This window comes from Dermacentor variabilis, chromosome 7 (assembly GCF_050947875.1).
Source record: "Dermacentor variabilis isolate Ectoservices chromosome 7, ASM5094787v1, whole genome shotgun sequence".
In the NCBI taxonomy this organism is placed as follows: Eukaryota; Metazoa; Arthropoda; class Arachnida; order Ixodida; family Ixodidae; genus Dermacentor; species Dermacentor variabilis.
The window spans coordinates 164,933,917-164,960,863 of record NC_134574.1 but is presented as its reverse complement, the minus strand read 5'-3'; the positions used below and the strand labels follow the sequence as shown (position 1 = coordinate 164,960,863).

The 26,947-nt window shown below is 43.8% G+C and overlaps 1 protein-coding gene across 3 annotated transcripts; it reads right to left on the bottom strand.

Annotated features, from left to right (window-relative positions):
• Window positions 1-352: 352 nt before the first annotated feature.
• Window positions 353-25,125, bottom strand: LOC142588425 (uncharacterized). 3 transcript variants are annotated; one of them, XM_075700126.1, is made up of 11 exons: window positions 24,700-25,124; window positions 23,605-23,679; window positions 21,875-22,035; window positions 18,656-18,714; window positions 17,895-18,245; window positions 15,663-15,959; window positions 13,403-13,599; window positions 12,978-13,123; window positions 11,445-11,732; window positions 6,132-6,217; window positions 353-4,307 (listed from the first exon to the last, which is right to left on the bottom strand). In XM_075700126.1, exons 1-11 carry the CDS (start codon window positions 24,790-24,792, stop codon window positions 4,102-4,104), a joined length of 1,959 nt encoding a protein of 652 aa, XP_075556241.1. In that variant the 5' UTR covers window positions 24,793-25,124; the 3' UTR covers window positions 353-4,101. The 3 variants fall into 3 exon arrangements, with proteins under 3 accessions (XP_075556241.1, XP_075556243.1, XP_075556242.1); XM_075700128.1 differs by having other exon boundaries at window positions 4,169-4,332; window positions 24,700-25,125; XM_075700127.1 differs by having other exon boundaries at window positions 4,193-5,333; window positions 24,700-25,125.
• Between the last annotated feature and the right edge of the window lie 1,822 nt (window positions 25,126-26,947).

Genomic DNA, 26,947 nt, shown 5'->3' with positions numbered 1-26,947 from the left:
CTCACAAATGGCCGCACTGCCTGCGTACAAAGTTGTCGCTGCACTGTGCGTATTTCTTTTTGTGTGTGTGTCACTAAGTTGGTGCTAGAATGAGGTGATGACAGTCAGCTAGAAATGAAACCAAAATGAGTCAAGCAGGACGATTTCAAGAAAATACAAATGCTTGTCAGACCTTGATGTCCATGGCTTGGCTAACTGGTTACTACTCGGCACTTTCCAAGTACTAAGAAATGCCAAGGTGTAAAGCGTCTGCAGGTTTTTCTTAGTGCCGTGTTGTACTTACATGTTTGCCACTTGAATCTGGTCTTCCCTGCCAAGTACTGGCTTATAATATTTCACACAGACACATGTGTCACGTTTGTGCAAGTTTATCACTGTGTTAACACTATTGTGCTACCGGACAAGTTCTCACAGTAAAAATGCAATTGAATGTGGACTTGAGGCATCATGTAAAATCATCTAGCAAGCACAAGAAACTTAACATATACAATGCTAAACAAACGCTTTGACTTGTCAAGTGAAAGACCTGGTAAAAAGCCAATATACTAGTTTTTTTTTTTTTTTTTCAGATGATCTTGCTTGTTTCAAAGGCCTCATCCATCTGTTGAAATTTTAAACATTTCCCTTCCATCAACAATATCTAGCACGTCCACACAAGATTAAGAGCTTGGTAATTCAATGGCAGAGAAGAGCTATTGTCCAAACGGGGGAAGAAAAAAGAAGGAAGATTGACATGCTAGGTTCTGGCAAAGGGTTTGGTAGCTCTATTTCAGTTAATACCTTGAATATCCACCTAACATGAACAAATGAGGTTTTTAATGTTTTCTTCAAGATTCAAATGCAGATGTGCTACGTGTTCCAAGATGCCATAAATGGCCACATGGTATAAATGAATCCAACATGACAAGGTTCAACTCTCTTCGGCAAAAGAACAGACCTACATGAAAGAACAGTCAACACATGCAAAAGCGGGAGCTTCAATTGAAAAAAAAATATATATATATATTTTTTTGACTGCCTACCGAGCATAACAGCTATCTATCCACATCGAACATTGATTGAAGTTGTCTGCTCCTGTAACGCTTTTCATATTTCAAATTTGCCCACAGCGATTCCCATTCTCAACCTAGTAATTTGGAAAATGTGGCAAGCCTGCTCTCAGGATTAGTGATTAAGGCAAACCCCTTTTGGAAAGACTAACCAACCCGCAAGGCTACAAGGTGTCACAATCGACGTCACAGGACATCCTTTAACTTTGAAGATTGACCCATTTCTAAATGTTCACTGTGCATGTCAGAATTAAAGGTAAAGCGAGCATTATCACAGGGAGTTTCAGCCAGAAGGTCATACATTTTAGTGCTGCCGTTTTAAGATGCAAACGTGAACAGTAGCATTGGTGATGACATGTAGTACCAGTGTGTTGAAACCAGAACTGACTGGACCGTTCTGTTGCAAGACAGTTCTTGGCAGGGAGAAGTATGATATTAGGAAGCTTGCATCATCACAAGAACCTTTGCACTACCAGACGCGTACGCTGCCAGAGGATGCACCCATTCCCACGCAGTATAGCTGAGCAAGGTGCCACAAAGTGTCACCACCCACATTCCTGTTTGCAAATCTGTCCTTTCATATAATCATCCTTATTCACCCACATTCCATACCCCTGTGTGCCCGGAGGCATTTACCCTCGCTCTAAAAAAAAAAATCTGTCCTACCAGTAAAACAGTAATGATGACATGTATGCAGCATATTCGCTGGAGCTCTCTGCTAAAAGACAACATTCAGACATGTAGAGTCATTGAGCGGAAATATGGGTGGGAAGAAACGGAGTGGACAGGTCAGACACTCACTTACAACTGAAATTTAATGAAAGGTTTTCCAAGGAGTAGAGGGTAGCACATGCGCAGTCAAAGGCTGATACAAAGCTGAAGCATAATTATTATTATTATTTATTTCTGCGGTTTTACGTGCCAAAACCACTTTCTGATTATGAGGCACACCGTAGTGGAGGACTCCGGAAATTTCGACCACTTGGGGTTCTTTAAGGTGCACGTAAATCTAAGTACACGGGTGTTTTCGCATTTCACCCCCATCGAAATGCAGCCGCCATGGCCAGGATTCGATCCCGCGACCTCATGCTCAGCAGCCCAACACCATAGCCAATGAGCAACCACGGCGGGTAGCTCAAGCATAATAACATGCAAAAAAATACCAATACCCAAGGAGATAGTTAATTTCTTTATGTGTCAAGGCAATTGACGGGGCACCGACACGTGAGCAGATTGTGCGTGTATCTGCCCAGCCTCAATAATTTCTCTTGCCAGTCTGTCATTAGACTTGTTTAAGATGGATGCATTTCTAAATAGCGGTGTGCAACCGCAATCTTTGATGTGTGCATGTAGGTGCATACCACCTGCAACAGCCTTTAAAGACACCGATTGCTCCCCGAGTCGGTAGTTTATACACCGACCCGTGTGGCCAATGTAAACTTTACCGCAGAGGAGCGGAATCTGGTAAACAATTTCAGTGGCATAAGTCACCAGGGGGTTTACATGTCTCTTCTCACATGCTTCTTTTACATTTTTCTTTTCCCTCCGATTGCATATTAGAGAGCATGTGAGAAGAGACATGTAAACCCCCTGGTGACTTATGCCACTGAAATTGTTTACCAGATTCCGCTGCGGTAAATTTACATTGGCCACACAGGTCGGTGTATAAACGACCGACTCAGGGAGCAATTGGCGTCTTTAAAGACTGTTGCAGGCGGTATGCACCTACATGCACACATCAAAGATTGCGGTTGCACACCGCTATTTAGAAATGCATCCATCTTAAACAAGTCTAATGACAGACTGGCGAGAGAAATTATTGAGGCTGGGCAGATACACGCACAATCTGCTCACGTGTCAGTGCCCCGTCAGTTGCCTTGACACATAAAGAAATTAGATATATTCTCGGGCGTTGGTATTTTTTTGCGTGTTATTATGCTTGAGCTCTGTATCAGCCTTTTGACTGCACATGTGCTGCCCTTCGCTCCTTGGAAAACCTTTAATTAAACTTCAGTTGTAAGTGAGCGTCTGTCCTGTTCACTCCGTTTCTTCCCACCCGTACTTCAGCTCAACGACTCTACATGATGCACCAACTGGCCCAACAGTCTACGCTTCGGAATTCAGACATGTGCTACACGTATGTCATCCTTGGTTGCAACAGTTGCTTTATGTGCAATGCCAGAGCAATGAAGTTTGAAACACAAGACTACCTAGCCCTGTTTGTCATGTTAACGATGGCTGCACACATGAAGATACTTGTATTCCACAGGGCTAGTACAGTAAAACCACACTGTAACAAAGCCACATCCGACATGGAAATACTACATTAGTTATCTAATATTTGTCATATGCTGATATTGGGGAAAAATATTTGATTCATTTACCTATATCCAGTAATTTGTTACATATCTGTGTTTGTTACATCAATGTTTGACTTTAGAAGACCCCTGCCTATGCAACAAGGTTATCCGCAACCACCCTAGCCAGCTATCACACAATGGTTTCATTCCTAGCTGAGTGCGAGCAATCCTTAAACAGTCATGATGGCCTTCTAAAGTTACAACAAACTTTTATTGGTGTGAGCTTCAAAACACCACTGGGCGAACAAAACAAACCAGATGCTAACTCTAACGTTAAAAAAAAGGATAGAAAATGGTGAGCTATGGTACAAGCAAGGAGATGAAAATGATAAAGAAAAAAAGCATAGACAGATGTGCACAATGTTACCACTTGAATGTTCGCATCATTTTTTTTTTCTTCCAAAGCACGAGTTCATCAACCATGCAGGGGGCACTTCCTTGGTCCAAACTTTGCAAAGGACTGAAGACTTCAACGAGTTCCGTTACGCAAAACTGGGAAGGCAGGTAGGTAGGCAGGGCAGGTAGACATTAGAAGCACGTTACACCACCAGTGAAGAAGCGCGACTTTTGCAGGACTTGAGTGGATGAACAAAAAAAGAAAGCAACGGAAAAAAAAGCAAATGCGAGAGAACACTGCGTAGCTACACACAGAGGCACACCACTCACACCACAACAGAGCATCCAGGGCACTCTCAGTTGTCAGCCGCGGAAGCAACCAGACGCTCAGTGGCACGTTTCCGCTTGGCAGGTGTTGCTTTCTTTTGTTCGCTGCTGCTGTCTTCGTTGCTTTTCTTGACGGTGTCGTCATCATCCTTCCATTCGTACTCGTCGCCCGATGCTGCTTCCTCTTCCACCTCTTCATCTTCAGACGAGCCTTTGGTTTTTCCTCGGGACTTAGCTGCCAAAGGCAAAAGGCGCACACTCTGGCATTAAATAATGCAGCTCTAAAGTCATGCTGATGCACTAGAGGCTGCTGGTAATAAAGCAACATGCCATCAATGCCAACAGGTCTGTTCTCCCAGCAAATACAGTGTGTTCAGTGCAGTAGCTTCACTTTAGGACATCAATGCTAGGAGGCTTCATTTCGAAAAAAAAAAATAAAAAAAAAGTCATTCCTGCAAGTTTCGAGCCAATTGTGAATGTATTGTGCACCATAAGACAGCAATAGAGGTTAGTACTTAGTAAAATTGTTGCCGGGCTGTTTCATAATGCTTTGGTAGAAAGGCGACATTCTTGAACGGCACTGCTGCAATGGCACTATGATCTTGTACATATTTCACTGTTTTTATTCTCTCATAGTGATTTTGTGCTGCCTCATTGGGCGTGTGGGGTAACATGTTTAAATTGACGACCTCAGACTGAAAAAGTCAGTTTAAGCTAGTGCAAGTCTGTGTCTCGTCTTCGTCTGTTTTGTGCAGTACCTTTTCGTACTCTGTATGGAGGCAGGTAACAATAACATGTTTGCACTGTCAATGGCCATGGGTTTGTTCTCCAAGAAATGGAGAGGCCACAAAGTTGAAAGGTCTTTCTCTATAAACAGCCACATAATGGTGCTCTATCCTTCGAAGTGACATTTCTAATAGTTCCAAAACGATGCACAATGTATATTACGTAGTACGGCTGTGGGAGCAGACTGGAGGTTCTTCATGGAGGCAGGTGATATAGTAAGCCAATGCCACAATTAACCGTGATAGGCTCGTTATTCCTGGGAAGCAAGTGCCCAGAGTAGGCTGGCTTTGCTTTGGGACAGCAATGTCAGTAATACAGTATCCACTTTAAAATCTTGGATTTCCAATAGTCTGGAGTAGTGGCAGAATATATATTGCACCATGCAGGTAACTGGAGGAATCCACTGCGATACAGCTCACATTTTGGCAGCGTTTGTTCCTTTAATACTAAAAGTCTTTTAGACAGCGTAATAGATCTGTAAAACAAAATGTTTAAAATATGTGGAGTAAATATAGTGTATCCAAGCAACATTTTACTGCAGTGTCAACAAAATAGGCGAAAGAACAATGATGTTGATGTATGCTGTAGTACAGCTATCCCTGAATGAATCTGTGCATTTTGCAGCAAATTTTGCAGCTATACATAACAATCAGCACACTACGATAACATGAAACTAAACTGCAGTTTTTTGCTGCTGTTCTCAAAGGGACGTTAAAGAAAAACACTTATCAGTTTAGTCTAGCAAAGTAGTCTTTAAAAAACTGAATGTTCATTCATTTCGTGGCAGCAGGTTGATTACTAAATAGGAAAAGAAACAGCAAAGTTCAATTTTGTGATGAAATTCCAACAACAGGAATGTCGTGCGCGCGTGTGCGTGTGTGTGGCTGTTGTGGATCTGTAAAAGTTCTTGAAACTTTCTATATTCAGTCTTTGGCTTTAAAATATGATGCAGTCCATCTTTTCCAATAAAAAGTTAACTAGGATCTAGCAGACGCCGGGAAAATCCATGACATCACAGCGGCCTGGTGTGCGAACTTCAAGGCAGCGGCGCCTTCTGCCTTTCGTAGTTGTGTCTTTTCTGGCTTATACCGAGCCTCCTAACAAGGTAATTTTTTTTACTGTATAAGAGTAATTTTACTCATACAGTCCAGACAGTGTTTTTCTTTAGTGCCCCTTTAAAGGCACAAGCACAGAATGCTACATGATGCCATGAAATCTAAAGTCAACACCCCAGCATCGTGATCCCAAGCTGGTGTTTGTTCATCCCACTCACCTTTCTTGCTTGTCTGTTTTGCAGGTTCTTTCTTTTTACTGGCTGCAGGTGGGTGCTTGAAGTTCTTCAAGTGCTGGGCATTTTTCCTGCGAAATGAGGCAGCACGCAATGTAATAAACCCTATCCCCACACACTATTTAGAACACAGTGCTAGTCCGCCTCACAACAACAGACCGTCGAGGACAGACCAGGCAAACTGTCATGTGAGGTGTGTGGCAAGTACCCCAACGCGCTCTACACTTAATGGCGATATCCCAGAGCACTTCCTTCCCCCTGGAATCCTTGTTGTTCCAAATGCAGAGTTCCCTACTGAAATCACTAGAAACAAATCTGGTGCTTCAATCGCTCAGCTACCATGGGAGTCATGGGTAGTATGTGGATCAGTCTGGTATTCATGCATGTAGCTTCAGGTGTGCTCGAGGTTTTGCTCATTAAACTTGAACTTCCTGAATCTTCAAGCAATCATATTTTTCTAAACACATGAAGGCAGTAAAACTCTGTGCAAATACTTAATTAACAAATGGGAATTGTTGCATTTCTAAAGTAAGTAAACCCCCATTAACTCAAAGCTCTAAATTCAAGAAAAACTTTCGAGATAAGCAAAATTACAATAACAGAAGCCCACTGGCCACGCATAGACACCATGGAGCCTTTCCGAAATGCCGCCAGTAATACTCTTGTCACTCCCGCGTGCATTGGCACCATACACTCAGTGTCTAAAGGCAATAGCATTGCTGGCACTGCACCAAAACAGCACGCTTGGCCCAGAGTAAATATGAGTGATCCTAATGCAACATTCGAAGCCAGTCATCCGAATACAATCATTTCCAGTTATCCAAAAAGCCAACACTGCTACTTTCTGCATCTTATTGACTTCTGGACAATTTAACTTCAAAAACAAAACTGAACTGTGGAAGGGAGCAATTTTCACACCTTTAGCAGGTGTCCACGAATGACGCAGCATTTATGTGTCACCATCGAGCAAGCAAGAAGCCAGTGTTCTTATCAAGCCACAATGTCGCTGAAACGTGGGCTCGCATGCTGGCTTCTCTTGGGCACAACGCATGGGCTCACTGATAGTACTGATAGTAGCTGCTGAAAAGTGTTGGTCACTTCGCTCAATGTCATGATTAATGTGCTGTGACCATATCGATGCGTCAATGACTTCATCCTAAATGGACAGGAAAAAAATAATACTTCCGATTCTCGGCTCACTGCTGCTGCGCGAGGCCCCAGCAAGCAGCCGAGCATGTGCTAGCAGTGATAGACAGAAAGAAGGGTGAAAGATAAGCGAGCAATATATATATATATATATATATATATATATATATATATATATATATATATATATATATATATATATATACAGAGAGAGAGAGAGAGCTAGGACTGACTTGGCTAGTGACCTACCGCCAGGTGAAAAGCAACACTGCCGATGTTGCCCTGCTGCGCTTCCCCTGGTAAACATGGTGCCGGAATTTCACGATATCCAGAGTCCGGAGCAAAAGTTTTTGGAGGTAAGGTGTGAGGAGCACGCAGGTTGACACCACAGCCGAAAAATAATTTTGACTTAACCGATATTTCTAGGTATCAGAGTTCGAGTTAACAAGGGGTTACTGTAATATTTTGTTGAAAATGATTACAATTTGCAAAGTCCTAAAGTCGCTTGAAGCCAGAGGGATGAAGTTTAGGCAAATCCTAGTGCTACCCGATGCTGGCTGAACCGCCAATACTTTCGACTCCCCCAGATACTGGCACCAGGATTCACTCTAGTAAATTTCGCAAGAAGCTCTATGGCTCCAATGTGGGAGCTGAGCTCGACACTGCAACCTGTCCATACCATCCGTCCCGTCATTTGATGACCACCAGCACAGTCAGCTAAGGTACAAGCATGCGCTGCACAAGCTAAAGGCAGATCTCCGGGCTATGTCCATAGTAGGACGAACATAAGTTGTCGTTTCAGGGTGCTTGCAGACAGACACTGAAGACCAGAGCGCTCACCAGCTACCATATTTACATGAACCTAACGCACACCTTTTTTTATGAGAAAATGGGTCGGAATATTGCCTGCACATTACAGTCAGGTACAAAAACAAAACCACATTTGCGGCACTGGCAACAACCTACCGTGAGAGTTGTCAGAAGTAGTGTCATCGCCATCACAAAATGGCAAAAGGGCATGTTCTTGTAAAGGTTGCTGTTGGTTCACTTTGTGTGCCACTATTATCTAGCGCGGTATTCTTGGCTAATAACTTTCGAAGATACTACCATTTTGGCGAGGTTTCGTGCGACTCGGCAACAGATGCATTGGCATAATCGGCCACTAGTGCTTCTGGCACTGCCCAAAGCTTGCTACTTGCCCACAGTGCCAGAAATGCTGCCAAACGCATGCAGTCTCTCACGAAAGTGACAATAGTGCAGTAGACTTTCACTATATTGACTCCGGGTAATTCGACTCGTTGGTCAATTCGATCCTCACCGAAAGTACTAGCTGGTGCCCATGCATTTGCAGGGGCCCAAACTTTCGTTATTTCGATCCTAAAATTGGCCTTCGTTGGATAATTCAAATGTGACCAGTCGGCATGCACATACCTGAACCCTATAGTCACACCGACAACGACCCCTTTAGTGGAAGCGTCTGTCTCAGTAGAGCTTAGAAGACAGTGAATGCATTTAACCCACATCATCTCTCGTCAAAAATGCATATTTTCAGCCCACCATGTCTGATTATGGTATTTACCCGATTCTAACGCACACTTTTCTTTTATTAAAAAGAAAATTGGGCCAAAAATTGCCTGCATGGTGCAATAAGACACGAAACCAAAACTGCCTTTGCAACAATTGTATGCTTTACCGCATAACACATATGACTTGCAGTGAAGCTGACCGAAAAACCGTATGGCAAAGCTGACTTTAGAAAACCGGCGGCCATTGTGCTACGGTGTTTCTTGCTATAGAATTAAATGCATATTAGATTTCTACTTTGTTTAGGAGTTTTAATGTCATTGCTACATTAGTTTTCTATTTTGGACACATACAAAATGGGCGCGCGTTTGATTTGAGGGCGTGTTGGGAAAGTTGGAAAATATTGCCAAATGGAATCAGCATTGTGTTTGGTGTTGCCGTTTTTTTCCAGCGTCTTGTTTAATTCGAACTGCCAGTTAATTCGACCAATTCGTTGGTCCCATCATGGCCAAATTAACAGAAGTTGACTGTATCTGTAAAAGTGATTGCTCGAGAATACCGCCCGTGTGCTTGCAATCTATGGCCAATGAAGCGCAAATGGCAACGATGATGCAGTGCTTACATTAAAAAATAAACCTAAAAAAAATAAGTTGCACTTTCGGTGAAGTGCAAAGGTGAAGTATCCATTAATAGACAGCTATACAACGTAAACATAGTAGTTTTATAGGCTTTATAATCTTGTAAACATTCGCCAACTAACTAAATTAACAAGCATGGCGTCCCATGTGCACAGGCAAACATGAACACATCACACTCGATGATGGCAGACACTTGCTGTCAAAACGCTGGCACGAGGAAGCGGAGCAGGTGAAGTGACCTTCATGCTGCCTATCGCTTCAATGCACACTGAGCAGCAAGAACACAACACACACGAAGCTATGAGCCGTCGAGGCACCTAGACTGTTCCCATCGCAGATCACTTTCAAGAAAGGGCTCTCATGGTTGCACCATTATATGCAGTTGCTGCCGGGGTAGAACATATGAAATACAAAGTGTGTAGATAACGCACAAAACCAAAGATAGAAAGGAGAGATAGACATCAGCTTGGAAAGTGCTAACATTCAACTCCTTTTTATTTACACGAACCTTGGCCCATCCTACAGGATTGATTGTAAGGGTGCACGTAACATTAAAAATCAGGCTCTCAGAACTTCCATTTCCTTTTCTGATAATGCAATTGATGGTTCAAACACACAAAGGTAACCAAGCCTACCAATTATTTCCGTCTCAATGATGTCTCTGATTAGCTGGATATGGCTTTTCCCAACAATACTCATTTTGTCAGTTTCGTTTATCAGCGCACTCAAGAATAATGGTCAAGAAAGCCACCATTATTTACATCAGCATTGTTGTGAACCTCTCTGGGCCAATTGTTCGTGCATCTAAGTGTCACATGACAAACATGCATGATAAATGTGATGCTCTGCACAGCCAACAAACTTGTTCTTATGAGCTTTATCACAACTGTGAACAGTGGGACAAAAGGGCCCAGTGAGGCAGCACAACTTGTCGGGCTTGTCGTAAGGCCCCTTTGGTGAAGAGCAACACAACCTCCGCATTAGAGCACACCAATATTTTTTTCAAGTGGTAAGAAATGTGGTGGATATACGGAATCATGTGAATCTTTTTTTTTTCTGGTGCATAATAGTACAAGGTTCATGTCAATCAAAGAGCAGTCGGAAGTTACCACTCCGTGCATGTCCCTGCATATCCCTTTTGTTCTTTCTTTTTTTGTGTGCACTACCTACAACAAATTATGCAGCAACAATTTGCTCAAACTGCCACACTTGGGTACTTGAAAGTCCAAGCGCTCACATGTTGCTATTAAAGATTCCAGCACTGCATCAAGGCACCCAATTATGATTCAGTGTTGGGCTTCCTTTATAGTGAGCCTCTGAAATGGAAAACTAGATGCATGCAAATCCACTCTGCTAGACTAGGCAGTGGAAGTGTGCCAAAGAGTAGGAGCGATGTACACAGATGGTCGTTGCCAAGAATGTTAAACTAGGATGGCAAAGGCAAGTCCCTGTATCAGAGTTCATGTTCCTTAATGTAACTATACTAATCTGTCTTGAAAGGACTGCAGAACCCCTAGAACCATCTAGTACTCAAGGATGGCTTGGTGGGCTAGTTGGTAAAGCGTCTTAAAGGGGTAACAGCGCACACAGACAGGGACTGAGTGAAGAACGACAGGACCAGCGCTGTATCCTGCTCTTCTTCAGTCCCTGTACGTGTGCACTGTTACCCCTTTAGAACAACTAGCACTAGCTGAGCTACTTATAACAGTGACACTCCATTTTTTACATAAATTCAGTATAGTATTTTCCTTCACTCTGGCCACCGAGACAAATGACCGTGAAGGTTTGTCAACTACATTGTCTTTGTTGTGCAAGTATGTGTAACAGAGTCAACAAAGCTTGCAACTTGCAACTGTCATTCACTCCAATGGTCATCAAAAGCATGTGTGTGACCAGGGGTATAACAGAGTCGAGCCTACAAGTTTGTGGCACTGATGTAACTGTGCCTGCTCAAACATTTTTGCCCAGTGCACAGTGAAGCCTGTCTAACCTGAAGCACTCCTTTCCGTATCGGCACATGGGTCTGTCATCCTCATTCCCGCTCTTGTCGTCGTCATCACTCTCTTCTTCCCGTGTCTTGGCACGCCTTTTGCTTGGGGCAGTGGCAGATGGTCGCTTGGTTTGTCTCTTGCCGCGGTCGCTCTCGCTCTCAGCCTCACTACCGTCAGCGTGGTCCTTGGTGTCTTCCTCGTTCCTGTCTTCATCCTCATCTCCCGAGGAATTTTCGTAGTCAGAGTCCTTGGGGTGGCTAAACTGCTTCAGATGCTGTGCGCTTTTTCTGTAATAATAAATAAGGGGCAGAGACATCCATTAGGAAATGCTGGCGAATTGGCATGCATGCCTTAGAGATCCAGGGATGAAAAGACATCGAGAGGTAACTCGTGGCAGTGTTACAGCACACATAAACACAGGGTAAAAAAAAAAAAAAGAAGAAACGAAGAAGGAACGGGACAGAGTGCAGACTTTGAGTTGAATGTCAATGCTCTGTCCTGTTCCTTCTTGCTTTTTCCTGCGTTTGTATGCGCAGTAACACTGCTATGAAGGATGCATCACAAGCTAGCCCACCAGCAGATATTATTAGAGTTTTAATATTAAGAGTTCTAAAGTTTCCACTCCTTGTGCGTCAATACGTAAAAATATGACGACGATGATGGCAGCTTATGAAGGAGAACAAAATGATACTAGAAGAGAAAAAAGACCCTGCATGCAATGAATGTAGAAGAAAACTACCCTCTCACTTCCAAGCCAACAGATCAAATGGAACCAGACAACACACTCTAGACAATTTTGTGCTCTCAGTAATTCCGGCTTGTTGAATCTTCTGGCTCTGAGTAAACCGTGAACTTGCTGTAGCTGGCCAACACACAGTGGCAAGAGAAGCAAGAATGTGCTGGGTGCCAGTATCATGCCAAGCAGCCATAAATAATTAGTTATGACCTGGAATAGAACAAACACAAGGTTACAGTGCTTGAAAAGATACACACAGCAGAACCAACTAGTACGTACTTAGTTGATATGTTTACTCACCAACTCACCATGGTTTACTCACCATGTTGTTGAATGCTTTGTGATGACTCGTTTATCCACAGGTATAACAATTTACAATTTTCACTGACATATTTCCTCCTGTTACACTTATTTTGTGCTGACTCATGAAAGGTGCACATATCAGAGGATTATTAATTACAGGAAAATGAGACATCCACCCAAGCGTAGCAAACTGCTACAAAGGAACAAGGAGGAGTTCCAATGCCTTTAGTGAAGCATCTGTAGCTGCCTTCAACCTTCCATTTTATTTTTTTTTGTACTCTTTAGTGCATACAACTTATTTGTGTGGGTATACACAGTGCACTTCCTTCATTTTTAAAGAAATGCTGGAAGGTATCTTCAGGAATGTGTGATAAAGGAAAGACATTTCTCTTTTGAAAATGCAGATGTACGTCCGGACAGGCCAGCACACCTTTACACAGGTAGCACCTCTGCATAGTTTTTAAAGAACGTTCCAGAGATGGTTGTGACCCACCTGAAACACTTCCTGCCATACTTGCAGCTCGGTCGCTTTGCTGGCTGCCGCCTCTGACCTCGCCTAACGGGGGCCTTCTCGCTCTCTTCAGAACTGCCGCTCTCCGACGTCGATCTCTTCCGCCTGTTCCGTGTTCTTGTGGCAGGCTGAGCAAGAAAGCAGCCACAATACACTGCACTGCTATTCTTTTTAATGTGTGATAGCAAAGCTACAACAAGAATGCACATTCACGCATTCACACACATAAAATAAGAAACAAAGAAAAGAAAGCTGCACATTTCCTGTACTTATATCTGTCCCAGTAGGACTCTCTGTTGTGACCTATGAGAACTACGAACTATGACCTACGATGCCCTTGCCAACGTAGCAGCTGTAAACTACGAGTAGCCGCTGCCACTGTAAGCATGACTTGGTGTAAAGCGTACCTTCTTCCTACGGCTTGCACGCTCCCAGTCACTGGCAGAGTCGCTGTCCGAGGCAGCGTAGCGTGGCGTCTTCTTGGTCCGACGGTTCTCCTCCTCCCAGTCACTGCCGGAATCATCCACCTGCTTTCGCCGCTTCTTCGGCTTCCACTCATCCGAGCTGTTGTCCCACTCGTCATCGTCGCTCGCAATGAAATCATCTATAGGTCAAAATTACGAATAAGTGAGTTCATAGACAATCTTTTTCAAAGGCCAGTACACTTGCTCGCACTCGTTTGACAGTTCTGAGTTCTGAGAGTGAGACAAAGAAACGTCTACGTAGGGATGAACGTGAGTGAGTGCCAATGAGCGTGAGTGCAAGTGAGTGGGTAGTCTGAAAAAAATATTATTGAGTCAGTGTCCACTTATTCTGCCTTCCCACGACTTCCTTTTTTGCCAGTTTTGCAAGCGCTTAACTTTAACTGAGTCAAATATTGATGTATTCATTCAATTACGCTGGTCCAGGTTAAGATTTGTCTTCTTTTTTAATTCCCCAGCAACCATTTTTACTAGGAAGAAATATATTTATAAAACAAATCTTACCAGATTTTGCAGACAGATCAGAATTTAAACACACTCACACACAGAGAAGATCAGTGTGTCCTCATTTGAGAGCAGAAAAAGAGCTTTCTCATATATATATTTCCTAAAAAAAAACAGTAGGCCAGACATTTACAACTACTGTTCTCGTATTAGGTAAAGTAGAGCTCCCGTTTGTTGCATATTTCCTTTACACCTTTACATCCTTACAATATGATGCTCTGCGTGAGGACAAGACACCGTAATTCTGTAAACTGTTACTGGCAAGTCATCTAAATTGGACAAGCTATAGACACAATGCTTGATTCTAAAACAAAGATATTTCATGAATAAGACTTGTAAAACTTGCATATCTGAAGTTATTTCATATTTCCTCTAATTTACAATACTTAATTTGGCCACTTAACACACTATTATATACAAGTTTATTTTTTTTCTGCATAGTTGTGATGTATTAAAGAGCCAGTCACAATATTTCAAGCATTTTACACTTGAAAACTAGAGTCCTAAAATTTCACTCCCACACATCACTAGAGTTTCTTTTCTTTTCTATGCCAACCAGAGGTGCTTGAACACTAAAATTTTCAAATCTAATGCTAATTAGTTTTGCAATGTGAAACAATCAAAGAAGGGGTCTAATGAAGGCTGTGTGGTATCCCTCACCACAAGTAACACAGCTTACAAATAAAAAGTTATGCCCCCCCTCCCCACCTATCCAAGCAAAAGTTGATCACAACTTGCACAATCATGGCAATGACAGAAGTGGACCACATGTGACTAGATACACATAGAGAAATTGGTCATGATGTAACATCAAGGGCGACTGCTGATGTCATTCACAAAAGGAGCTACGACGACAAATCCCTTGAATCTGCGGTGCAAAATGTTTCACATAAATCAAGGCGACCATTCTTCCAGTGAGCTAAACATCAGGCAAACCTTAATTACAAAAAAGTGCGAGTTAATGCAAAAATAAATAGCTGATCGGCATGCTCATTCAGTAAACAGTGCCTACGTGCGCGCCCCGATCCTGCCATAGAATCACGCGAAAGGGAGGTTGCACGAGTGACTACCTGTTTACAGCTGGGTTGGCTTAGTAGTAGCAAACAGAAGCAGCTAGGTTGGACAAACAGAGAACATCAAGTTTCTGAATCTGTATCCAGCTGGGCTGGCTTACCCCTGTGTTCTCAAACTATCCTCAACTCAAAGCTGTTCTTCCACTCCATTGAGTTGAGCTGCCCTTGACTGATGAAGACTCTACACTTCTCAAGAATTGCTGTGGGCGATCAAGAAGCGCAGTGGCCACTTCTCTCAAGGGGTGACGCTGCTATCTACGTCTTTTAGCCAACGTGGGCTGTTGAGTGGAGGAACATTTTAGAATACAGGGGTTAGTAGCAAACAGAGTACACCAAGTTTCTGAACCAAAAATGATGGAGGTAATAGGCTATGTATTTTTCATAGGCTATATTTGATATAATAAATTTTCTGGCCCACTTACCAGCAATTATTGACATTCAAATAAGTGCAGCAGTTGCCTGACAAGAGCCTTTCTGTATTCTGTATGTATTACATGGTGAAGCTGGAGGCAGGCCCTGGTTAAAGCTCCCACCCAAACATGCCTTTATTTTCAATAATAAACTAGTGCCAACCTTGACCACTGTGGCAGATGTTAACAACCACTTACCGAGAGAGATTTTCTGCATGAGTCCACGGTTTTGTCTTGAAGACCGGCTGCCCTTCCGGTTGCCGCTGGAAGCAGTGGCGGGGCGCCGCTCCGCCTGCTCTGGCTTCTTCTTCCTCTTGGGTGTGTACTCTTCTTCAGACTCCTCCTCCTCCTCTTCTTCCTCTGCCTCATCTTCGGACTTCTGGTTGGGCTTATCCTCCTCAGCCTCGCTCTCAGATTCCTTGGCTTGCCTTCGGCGAGCTTTCGTGGCCGGCTCCTTGCCCACTGCACGGCCGGCCTTTTTTACAGTTGCCGGTTCTGCGGATGATAAGAAGGAATGGAAAACATTCAAATTAATGTGTTGCTTCTCAAGACAACATTCACAGACATGACAACCTCTGCGAGAAAAACAGTAACATTGCAAATAATAACAGCGACATTGTGAGAAAAACAATGCAGCAACCGGAGCAACGAAAACATCTGCATTGTTTTGTCTTTCACAGGTCCTGTTACTGCGCTGTATTTCTCTGAATAATGCATGTGGGGATTAAAGTATGCCTTGGCGCCTTTGTGTGGGCATTCACCTGTTCTGTCATCTCTACTCCCCCCCCACCCACCTTCCACTCACGACTATTGTCAATGGTGGCCTTTGCTTCGAATCAGTTCACAGCCGGGGCACTTTGCATGGCCAACCATGGCAACCATGGCGCTACGGCGGCACGGCCAGTGTGATGGCTAGTGCGAGCTCGGGGGAGATCTCTACAGCACAGCACTGGGTGCGTACACATTTTCCTCTCATATGCCGGCCCCTTTGTTCGGGTCTCGGACTTGAGCTCACCTACGGGGCTTTTGCACATATGATCTCTATGCACGTACCTTGTGTCGATTCTTTTGCAGATGCTAAGCCGAAGAGCATGGTCCTACTGTCGTGTGGTCCTACTACACCGAGCCACACTAATCGGAGCCCTAAGCCAACGGAGACTGCCCTTCTCTTGTGAGTGGGTCCATTGGTTATCATGAGAACAAGCCGCATAGCCACAGCAAGCCATCCTCTCGCAGCAATGTGCTAGCAGCGCCCCCTTTCAGCATTCGCCCTTGGTACGGAAGCCCTTAAGATTCCCGCACCAGCCCGGGCATCTGTGCTGTGTTGTGTGCCACCAGAGACAAATAAACGGTTTCAACTTGGGGCAATACTGTGTGTTCTCGTGCGTGCGCAGTGCTCGGTGCCCCCTCACTTTTGCAGCCTGAGCACGCATGCAGCAGCACACTAGAGTATGCAGGGCAATGGCTGACATGGCCCTGTGGCTCACTAAGCTTGAACCTGCAGTAGTCGGTACTACTGTGAGATACTAGACTCCCACATGCACCACTGTCATGCGTGTTTTGTACTTGTTGAAACATGCTGCTTATGGCACGCAGTGCCATAAGCAGCATCACCATCACCTAGTGAGTGGCGAAACATGTGGCAATGCTCTAGCTGTTGGTATTGGCCGAGATTGACACCAAACACCCACACCAATAGTTTGGTTTGTGAACGAGGCTTTCGTTAAGGAGCCAGAAACCTTGGTCAGTGCCATGCCTATTAACTATGATCCTCCTCGACCAGATGGAATTCTGTCAGACCCTCCATTTTCTACTTTACCAATTTTTTAGAGCCAGGACGAGCCCTTTAAGGCACATCAAAGAGAAATACTAAATTAGTTGAGACTGATAAATTAACCTTTGAAAGCTCTACTTTCATTAACCTTGTGGTAAGAAGTTGATTACTAGGCAAGACAACGGAGATAAAACTTCAATTTCTTCAATTTCAAGCTGAAACTTCAGTGATGGTATGTTGACATGGTGTCATCAATTTTAAAGTATTTTCGTGCCCTACACCTACTGAACTGTGAACTGTTCTCTCAATGTTCTCTAAACTTGCCAAGTTCTGCCTCTGGCTTCTTTAAAAGACAACAAAGTCCTTCTTTACCAATAAAAGGTTCACAAGGCCTGGGCAGACACCATCAAAATCTGCGACATCATAGTGAGGTGGTCCAGGAACTTCGAGGTGGTGCCAGCACCTGACTTTCGTTTTAACGCCTTTTCTGGTTTATCAAGTCTCCTCTCACGGTAAGAATGACATTTTTGGTACTGTACAAGCATAATTTACTAGTGCAGTTCAACTTCAGTTTCTCTTTTCGAGTATGTTCAACATCCTTGCCTTAAAATTGCGACACTGGTGATAACAACTGTCACTAATTACTGCTCACTCACCAGCGGTGGCCTTCTTGTCCTTCTGTACACTTGAGGCCTTGGCTTTTGCGCTGGCTTCGGTCGTCGCCGATTTCGCTGCACTGTCTAAAAGCCAGCGTGGCAGTGTTCTTGTGCCTCCTGTCGATGACTTGCTCTCACCATCGCCAGCCTTGTTTGCGGGGGCACCACCAACAGCCTTCCTCGCTGCCGGTGTCACCTTGGAGACAGCCTCAGGACTGGCCTCTTTCGAGCTCCCCCGATCCCCATTTTCAGTCTTTGCGATGACTGTCGTTGTCGAGTGGTGATTCTCCTCAGCGCTGCCATTTTTACGTGCTTCCTCAGAGGGGATGACTGCCGTGGCTGGCTTCTCAGCTGCCGAAACAGAGCATTCTTATAAGTTTTCTAGGGCCATATGAATAGTAATTTTGGAGACTAAATAAAATATGAATCAAATATTGCCAAAAGCAAATTGTTTCAAATATACAGAATAGTTTGCAAATAATGAATGTAGGTTGTCAATATTCATAAAAAATAATGTTCACACAATAGTATTCATAACGTTAGGAAGTTTCTGTCATTAAATAGCATGTTATGAAGCGTTCCTTCTTGAAAGCACAAATGAAGCATTAGGATCAAATAAACAGTTTAAAATTTAAGTGTATAAGCCAAGTACGTGCTTGTTCAAATTGCTGAAACGTGTTAATGTCAGAACTGTTTCTGCGCTTTCCCACTAGGTAAATACGTGTAGGTCCCAGCAAACCCTACTGGATTAATTGTCTCACCAATGCTGTCCTTGTTGTCGGCATCATCTGCGGGCTGGGACTCTTTGAAGCCTGGTGATCTGCGAATGCAGCCCCACGTGTAAGAGGACTGATTGGTGTCAAGCAAGTAATTACACGACCCTCAACTGAAATATTATGATGCCTTGCCATACATGCTGGACACGTTCCTAAACAAATTACAAATTCAAAAGAAGAAATGAGTATATTTGTACTATATAAACAGATAGTATAAAAACAAAAGAGTAAATAACCAGCTCTTACATTCTGGAGATGTACTTGTACCTCACTCACTGCAAAATAACTGTTAGCATACTTATCCATGACAGTGCAAAACAGACAGGAAACATAAAAGACAGTTGACACAAGTGCTGTACACCATAGACTCCCATTAATACAAACCCAGTTGACACGAAGACAATGCGTCAACATTTGATCCGTTTCTCATAGACCCAATGATTAAAAAGAATGTTTAAAACCAACTGCTAATTTTGTTAAGCCAAGCTTCCACAGCTGCCACTGATGCCTGCTACTCGGCTGTGGGTACAACTCTGCTAACTACACAAGAAGCAAATGGTGTTTCCGTGGGCATAAACAACTATGGCAGCACAGATGATGAGGTAGAAACCTGCAGGGCTGACACCGCAGAATCAATAATTTGAGAGGTCCTCGGTGCGCCTCGGAAGGTTGATATTAACCAAACAGCATTCTTTGAGAACAACCACTTTGGAGTATGTCTGCCTGTACCTAACCTCGTTCGTCCAATGACCCAAGTTGTCTACTACCTTGCGCCACTAGGTATGTACAGTCTTGGTCAAAAAATTAAGGCTGCTGTAAAAGGCCAAGGAGTGGCTGCGCTCCGCTATCACAGTACTGCCACTGCCGCCGCACGCCACCGCTCACTTGCGTCAAGGGTAAGGAGGGCAAGGGAAGCATGTCTCTTACTCTCAGGCATCCTTTGATGACAGCACTCGTGAAAAACTAGTGCAGCGTTCGTTCTGCTAGCTGCGAGCACATTTTGCAGCCTCCGTGGTATGGTGCTTCGTGCAAGTAAATGCGGTGGCGTGGGCGAAAGTGCCCAGTTTCCATGCAGTGCATTATAGCATAAAAATGGTCCTAGTCATTGAAATTTCCTATTACAATTTTATCATACACATCGAAAAGTGAGAGCCTTTGCATTATGCTTTTAGATATACATTTTGAATGTATTTCTGAGTGCGATGAAAAAAATATATATGTAAACCTGACATCTCTCAGTGCTATCTAGCGTTGTACCAGGTTTCATTGTAATATATGGGCAATTCATTCATCGTTCATTTAAAAAGGACCACAAGCAGTAATTTTGACTACAAAGGCTCTCCTTGGAAAGGGCCTGTAACCACCGCTACAATATTTCAAATACATAGATCACACCTCTTCACTAAGGAACGACCACACGATTGTGTTCAACGCCAAAGTTTTTTAAATAAACCCACAGTTAGATTATGAAAACATTTCGTAACTCAAATTGTTTGCCCTGCCTGAGTAGCCGATTGAGTTAGACCTATTCCCTCAGCATTTTGGTATGTGTTCACTAGCAGGCCTCTTTTGATGTCTTCGTGCATACTGCCTCAGTGTCGTTAGGGCCCACTTTCAAACACACATGAGGCCAGTGTAAGTTCATCCCATTTCCATTGGGCACCAAATGTTTGAATCGCGTAAAGTAGACCATGGCCATGAGATTATAACATTCTCGCACAGTGAAGGCATCACACCGGTGCTGCTGTCACTGTCACGGGTTCACTGGAAGAGGTATTCCGGATATAGTGTATTGAAGCGTTGTTCGTCTCTACGAGAAAGGGCTTCACAGGTAGTTTTTAAAAAATGGGTTATACCTAGCCTCCTTTCAACCAAAGTGGAAACCTTGGCTAGTTTACAGTCAAACACAAGGGTACTTCGTATCAGGTACTTCGTACTTCATACCGGGTACTTTGTATCAGCACATTGTATGGGATATCGGATTGTTCCCATCCTCGGCCAATCCACCAGGCTGAATGCGCCAAGGCGACACAAGGGATACACTGCCTTAGATATATTAAAGCAAGAGTGCCCCATCCACAACAGACACCTACGCATCGCCACTTGATGGATAGCCATTTCAACAAAGTTGCAGTCAGGGTACTACTACTAGAGTTTCAACTGGGATGCGATAGGTACAAGATATACCGTGTTGTTGTATCATTTGGCACTGTGGTTGGCAGTGAGACTTTGGGCGCCTGCAATAACGACACGGTGTGTTACTACACTGCTTTACTGCAAGTCACATTAACGTTGACATTCATCACGCAATGGGTTCTATTAGAATTTTTATGGCGAGAACACGGTCCAGGAACCACAAGCACCAGTGGTATTCACACGTGATGCAGCTGTTAATGCCCTGAATACTTTGGCGCACTTTTTTCAAAGCACTGAGGGCACTGACAATCTTATAATCAGAATAGGTGGCCGTTTACAGGCTTGCACAGCACAACAATTAACATGCAAGCAAAAAATACTCAATAGGTTAAACAACAATGCACAAAGCAATTCTTTGTATTGTATTGTTCTAATCCAATAAACAAATTATTTATTTTGCATCTACCTCCTGGTCTTACTGCTCTTTCATTTATTGTTTCGTGCTATGAATGTTTAGGTGCACTAGGAATAGCAGATATTTAGCTTCGTGGATCAATCCCTGTAAGACAAACTTATGATAAAACAAACGAATTTTCACGGTCCCTTCTGGGTTCGTCTTAATGGGAGTCCACTAATGCGTGTTTTTCATATCAAAATTAGCTGATCACGTCATCTGTCTCCTGTGTTCCCACCCATACTGCACTGTATGTAGTCTTGGATTTGTACCAGCTAGCCAGATAACAGTGTTTGCTTTGCAACATACTTTTAACCTGACACGCTTGAGTGTAGGCTGGCAACTTGATGGCCATGAACTTACACAAATACGAGACCTAATTCATCAAATAACAGTGAAACTGAGAGCTCCTAGCCTTAAAAGCACTACAAGCAACAGGTAATAAGTTAGCTGTGCCATCAACTCTGCAAATCCACAGATGCACCGTACTTGTTCATTTCATACAACTATATCAATGACATATGTCCAGCTAAAATTACGCATGCACTTCATCAGTTCAGCAGTTGCCAACAATCGCCTAAACATGCCTAAAGTACTGCTCGAGTAGAACGTACATTGATGACGATGATGATGAGTTGATTTCCACAATGTACTTATAGCTGTTTGGTAGCAGTGCTATGGAATCACCAGACTGGAGCAACTGCTGCTTGTCCTTCTTCATAACTTTTGATGGCCCCTTGCCTTGCACTTGGTAGAAACAGGGGTTGACATGGGTCTGAAACCAAGGCAACATTAAATTTGGAGACCACACACAAGGCACACATTGCGATCTAGGCAAGCATATGGACAACAATGCCGGCTGGTGGCACTGAAAGATAGTAAGCAGTTGTTCCACTTCCATCAGGACAGCAAATGCAAAAACACCTGCATACCGCGAGTTGGGTTCACTTAAAAAATAAACCAGGTGGTCAAAATTAATCTGGAGTCACCCACTATGGCCTGCCTCATAATCAGATCGTGGTTTTGGCCACTTGCCAGTCAAGTGGCCATTAAAGTCGACGTGTTAAGTAACCTGTCGATTTATGTTAAAGACCTTGTTAGCCAATACGTTAAGCAGCTTTGGAACACATTAGAAAAGTATGCTAACCAAAAATTTTCATATTTCTGTGAACTGATCGGTACCTCAAGTCATTTGGTTTGAAAAGGCCACATCAAGTGTAGACTTCACTAAGGCTTACAATTTAGATAAATCATAAAAATTCAGCACAGTGAAGAAAGCAAACACTGCTACGAAAGAATGCCTGAACTTTTAAAAGACTGTTTCTGCCATTCCAGAACAACAATTTTGCATTATCCTAGCATAGTCCTTGCAGAAGTGAAGACCTCAACAGCTGCGTGTTTCACAGCTACAGCAAAGGCAACAAGCCTGTTACAACTCTAATGTTTTGGCAGAATACATGATAATCAGCACAATGTCCGGGCTTATGCGTCATCCATTTTTGTTGCAAGTATAAAGCCCAAAGTCAATGACAGCATATATGTCAGTGCCACCACAAGTTAGAGAATGCTAACCATGGCTCTTAATAACTTATGGGCTGAATGCGCCGAAGTTGCACTAAGACTATGAGAGATGCTGCAGTGAATGGTTCTCGGCTTATTTTCACCACCTGTGATTGTTTAGCGTGCATGCAAACTTAAGTAAACAAGCCACTGTGCATTACTGCACTCTGCCCTGATTGGAATGCAACTGCAGTGGACACGATTCGAACCTGCTACCTTGTGGCATAGCTGCTGAGCCCCCATTAGCAGCACCAACCAGTTTTTTCTCATGCGGCACACCATTTTCCTGGTTGCAATTATGTGCTCCCGAGTGTACATAGCAGCACACGCAAGTATATATTTGGTGATCGGTTACAGATGCCATCGCAATTTAATGCCGCTTTCAGACCGGACATTCAGCTATCAACATCCCATGTTTTTTCCAGTGTAACTTTCTCTGGAGGTGTGATAGGAAAATGAAACAAAAAGTACTTACTCTAAATAGATTTAAAATTGAGTTCTGCATCACAAACATAAGAAGAGATGCATAAATAAACTGCAGTAATAAAAACTGTAGTGTGTCATATCGAAATATAACTTGTTTCTCCTCCACTTATACAAAAAAAAAAAAAAAACTTCATGGAAATGCTTTTGAACAGCGATGTAGCATAATAGTTTATTGCTAGTATACTCCAAAGCCAACAAAAGATGCAGGCTGCCTGTTAACATTAATACCTAGGATAATGGGTAGCCTGAAGTACGGCACACAAGAAAATTCAACCTCTATATGTACACAAAAACTTACAGGTGTGAGAAAGACTTCGCCATCTTCAGTGACTTCCAATACGGCGTGGTTTCTGGAAACCTTCTTGTCGCTGCACTGTGTGGGCAAAGCAAACGAACAAATAAACAAAAAGGCGGGTCATGCTTTGAAGAATTTTAATGTAGAGCTCATAGTCTATTTCAGCGCTCAGTTCCATTATTCGATACAGCGCTCTACCGAGACTTGGAACCTTCGCCTCTAATAATTGCAGCAGCTGAATTTGTGATAAATATAGCACTTTCAGCGCCGCTCCCAACATCTGCTAAGCACACACGTCAACCTTGCCCGCACACATTCTCCATTCTTTTGTTTGCGCCATCGCGGACGCTATATATTGTTCCTTCTCCACAGAACAAACGCCTAGTTTTAACTGAGCGCACTGTCTGTCATCTTATTTGTTTCGCGCTCCAAGTTTTGGCGCTGTTTCCCCATTATGTTCGTGTAGTTTCGGTACAGGCTACCTGCATCAGCGCATACCTTCTACATGCTTAGAAAGTTTGTGCCGCATCACCTTTCCGACGAATTATCCCGTTACGTCGTGAGAAATGACGCGTGCGCGATATTCGCGGAGCCTGCTTAAAACGCCGGTTTTGCCGGGTCCGGGCAAACAGGCAACGGAGCGCCTTGGAATTCCACGCGCGTTCGGCGGATCTTATCCCGGCGTTCGAAGCACTCAACGATAGCGATCGCGTCTCGGTTCTCGGGCGGGCCAACGAAAAGTTAACGGCGCAATACCACGTAGTGCATTACATCGTACGCAATCGTACGGATCGCTTAATATCAAGACGCGTTATTTCAGCCCCTGCCTGTCCGGTCAATCACCCGCCGCACTGTTGCCGTGAAGGAAGGACCGTATAAAAAAATAATAATAAAAATTCGGGGACGCCGCCGTAATGGATTTCGGCTGTTTCGTAGGCGACGCTTAAATAAACGCCACGGAGCGCTGCGTAGCATGCAAATGCGACAGGTTAGCACGTTGCAAATCCAACACTATAACAGCAACGCAAACACGCACAACATCGGGAGGCAGTGAAATGCAGAAACAAGCGCTCGCAGTCGCGCGATGGGCGAACTTACTTCTAGAAGAGGGCCCCGGCCAATGATGGTTTTGCCGATTTTAAGCTCCACCGACTTTTGTCCGCCTTCGACGGGCTTCAGGACGATCTTCATGTTTGCGTTAAGGTGAGTGCATCGCGTCAAGACAGAAGGCGCCTAGCGCAACAAGAAAAACACCGCATTACGAGCAACACAGTCGCCAGCGCAGTGACCAACGCACACCAGCGCCCGCCATTTTGTGTTGCTCCGCGCGGCAGCGGCTGCTGCTCGCAAATAGTTTCGCCATAAATCATTGCTTCCGCGCTTTGGGGGGAAAAGCGGAGCGAGGCGTTTTTATGTCACTCAGCACACGAGTCGCAGTAGCGCTTAGGCAGCGAATGCACAACAGCTCGCAAGAATTGCGACGTTCAATTATTAATCGCTGCTTGTCGAGAACGCGGTAAACATCGACGCGCGTACGCTGACGGACGCACGTCGGCGGATTGTTCCTTTAATTGGCCATAGGTAGCGGCACCTGCAGAGCATCATTTGAAGGCGGGAATTTCGACGTTCTGACGGTCGACACTGTAAAGAAAGTTTGCACCCTTTGAGGTGTATATCTGCCGCACAAGAATAATCGTCATGTGCCTTGATGCACTTCCTTTTTTTAACGCTGCGAGCCCGGTACTTTCCAGTAACGAACGGCAATGCGCGTTATCAGCATGACATAGCATTCCGGACATGTACACTCTAAGAAAAGTTTATCACTCTAAGAACAGTTTACACCCTTTGGTGTGCCCCTTCTGCCACACAACGATAATCGTCATCTGCCATTGATGCATTTCCTTTCTTGAAAACGCCGCGCCCGCTACTTTCCTGTCGGGAATGCTATCATGCTGATAACGCGCATGCCGTTCGTTACTGGAAAGTACCAGGCTCGCAGCGTCAAAGAAAGGAAACGCATCAAGGCAGATGACGATTATCGTTGTGTGGCAGAAGGGGCACTCCAAAGGGTGTAAACTGTTCTAAGTGTGATGCGGTGAAGATTCCGGTCTACCTAATCTCCGCTTCAGTGACTGCTTCAGTCATCTCCGCTCTCTCATTACGCTATCTTTTCTCCTTTCAGCACTCAAACAGAATTAAAGAGCTTATCAGAGAAGGCAATCAAGGTAAATTTTGGGTGCGTCGATGAAGCCTGTTTGCACCTTTTGAGGCGTATTTTATCCCCAAACAATAATTGTCATCTGTCAATGCGTGGCGATTGTCATGATCTATAGCTACTTCCTGTCAAAAATGCATTGTCACGCTGATAACGCGCATGCCTAGCAACCTGGAAGTACTGGGCGGAAAGGAAAGGCGCGGAAAGATAAATGACGATTATTGTTTAATACAAAATAAGCTCTAAAGAGTTAAACTTTTGTTACACTTTAAGAAAAGTTTACACCCTTTGAGTCGCATCTTGCCACACAACGATAAACGTCATTTGTCTTGTCCGCATTTCCTTTCTTTAACGCTGCGAGCCCGGTACTTTCCAGTAACGAACGGCATGCGCGTTATCAGCATCCCATAGCATTTCCCACAGGAAAGTATAGCGGGCGCGGCGTTTTCAAGAAAGGAAACGCGAGCAAGGCAGATGACGATTATCGTTGTGTGGCAGTTATATACCCCAAAGGGTGTACCTTCTGGCGGTGCTTTCAACTTTAATGTCACTTTGAAGTTGCCCTGCAGGTTTTGCATCTGGGGCGACAACATGCTTTTATTACAGGGGAAAGATGTCTGGCTTTTGAGTGCACGTCTTTAATGTTGCTGTAGTGGCGGTATATATGTAACCCTTGGTACATTCGTGAATGCTTATTTTCTCAGACGCTTTGATAATATTATTGGCCGGTATTTTCGCAGGATATTGTTTTTGTTTGGGGGGCATATTAGAATATATTGTTATAAGAGCTGGCGGTCTGTCAGATTCTGGTGTAGGCTGTTTCTTGGCTAATCCAGACTGCCTCTCTATATCTTGACGCGACATCATAAACTTTTTGACATTTCGTTTGTATTATAATACAAGCGAAATGTCAGAAAAGGCCAAAGCAAACACCAACAAAATGAAAACACGACTATACTAAAACTACAATTGGAACACGAAGAGCTAAGCCAAGGGTAAAAGCATTAATACGGAAATACGTTTAATATCGGAAACTATATGAATGCAGAAATGAATATTCCTCAACTAATTATATGCGTCTGTGTTTAGCTATTCGGTATTCGATGCTTATACCGTTATCCGGCCGTATTC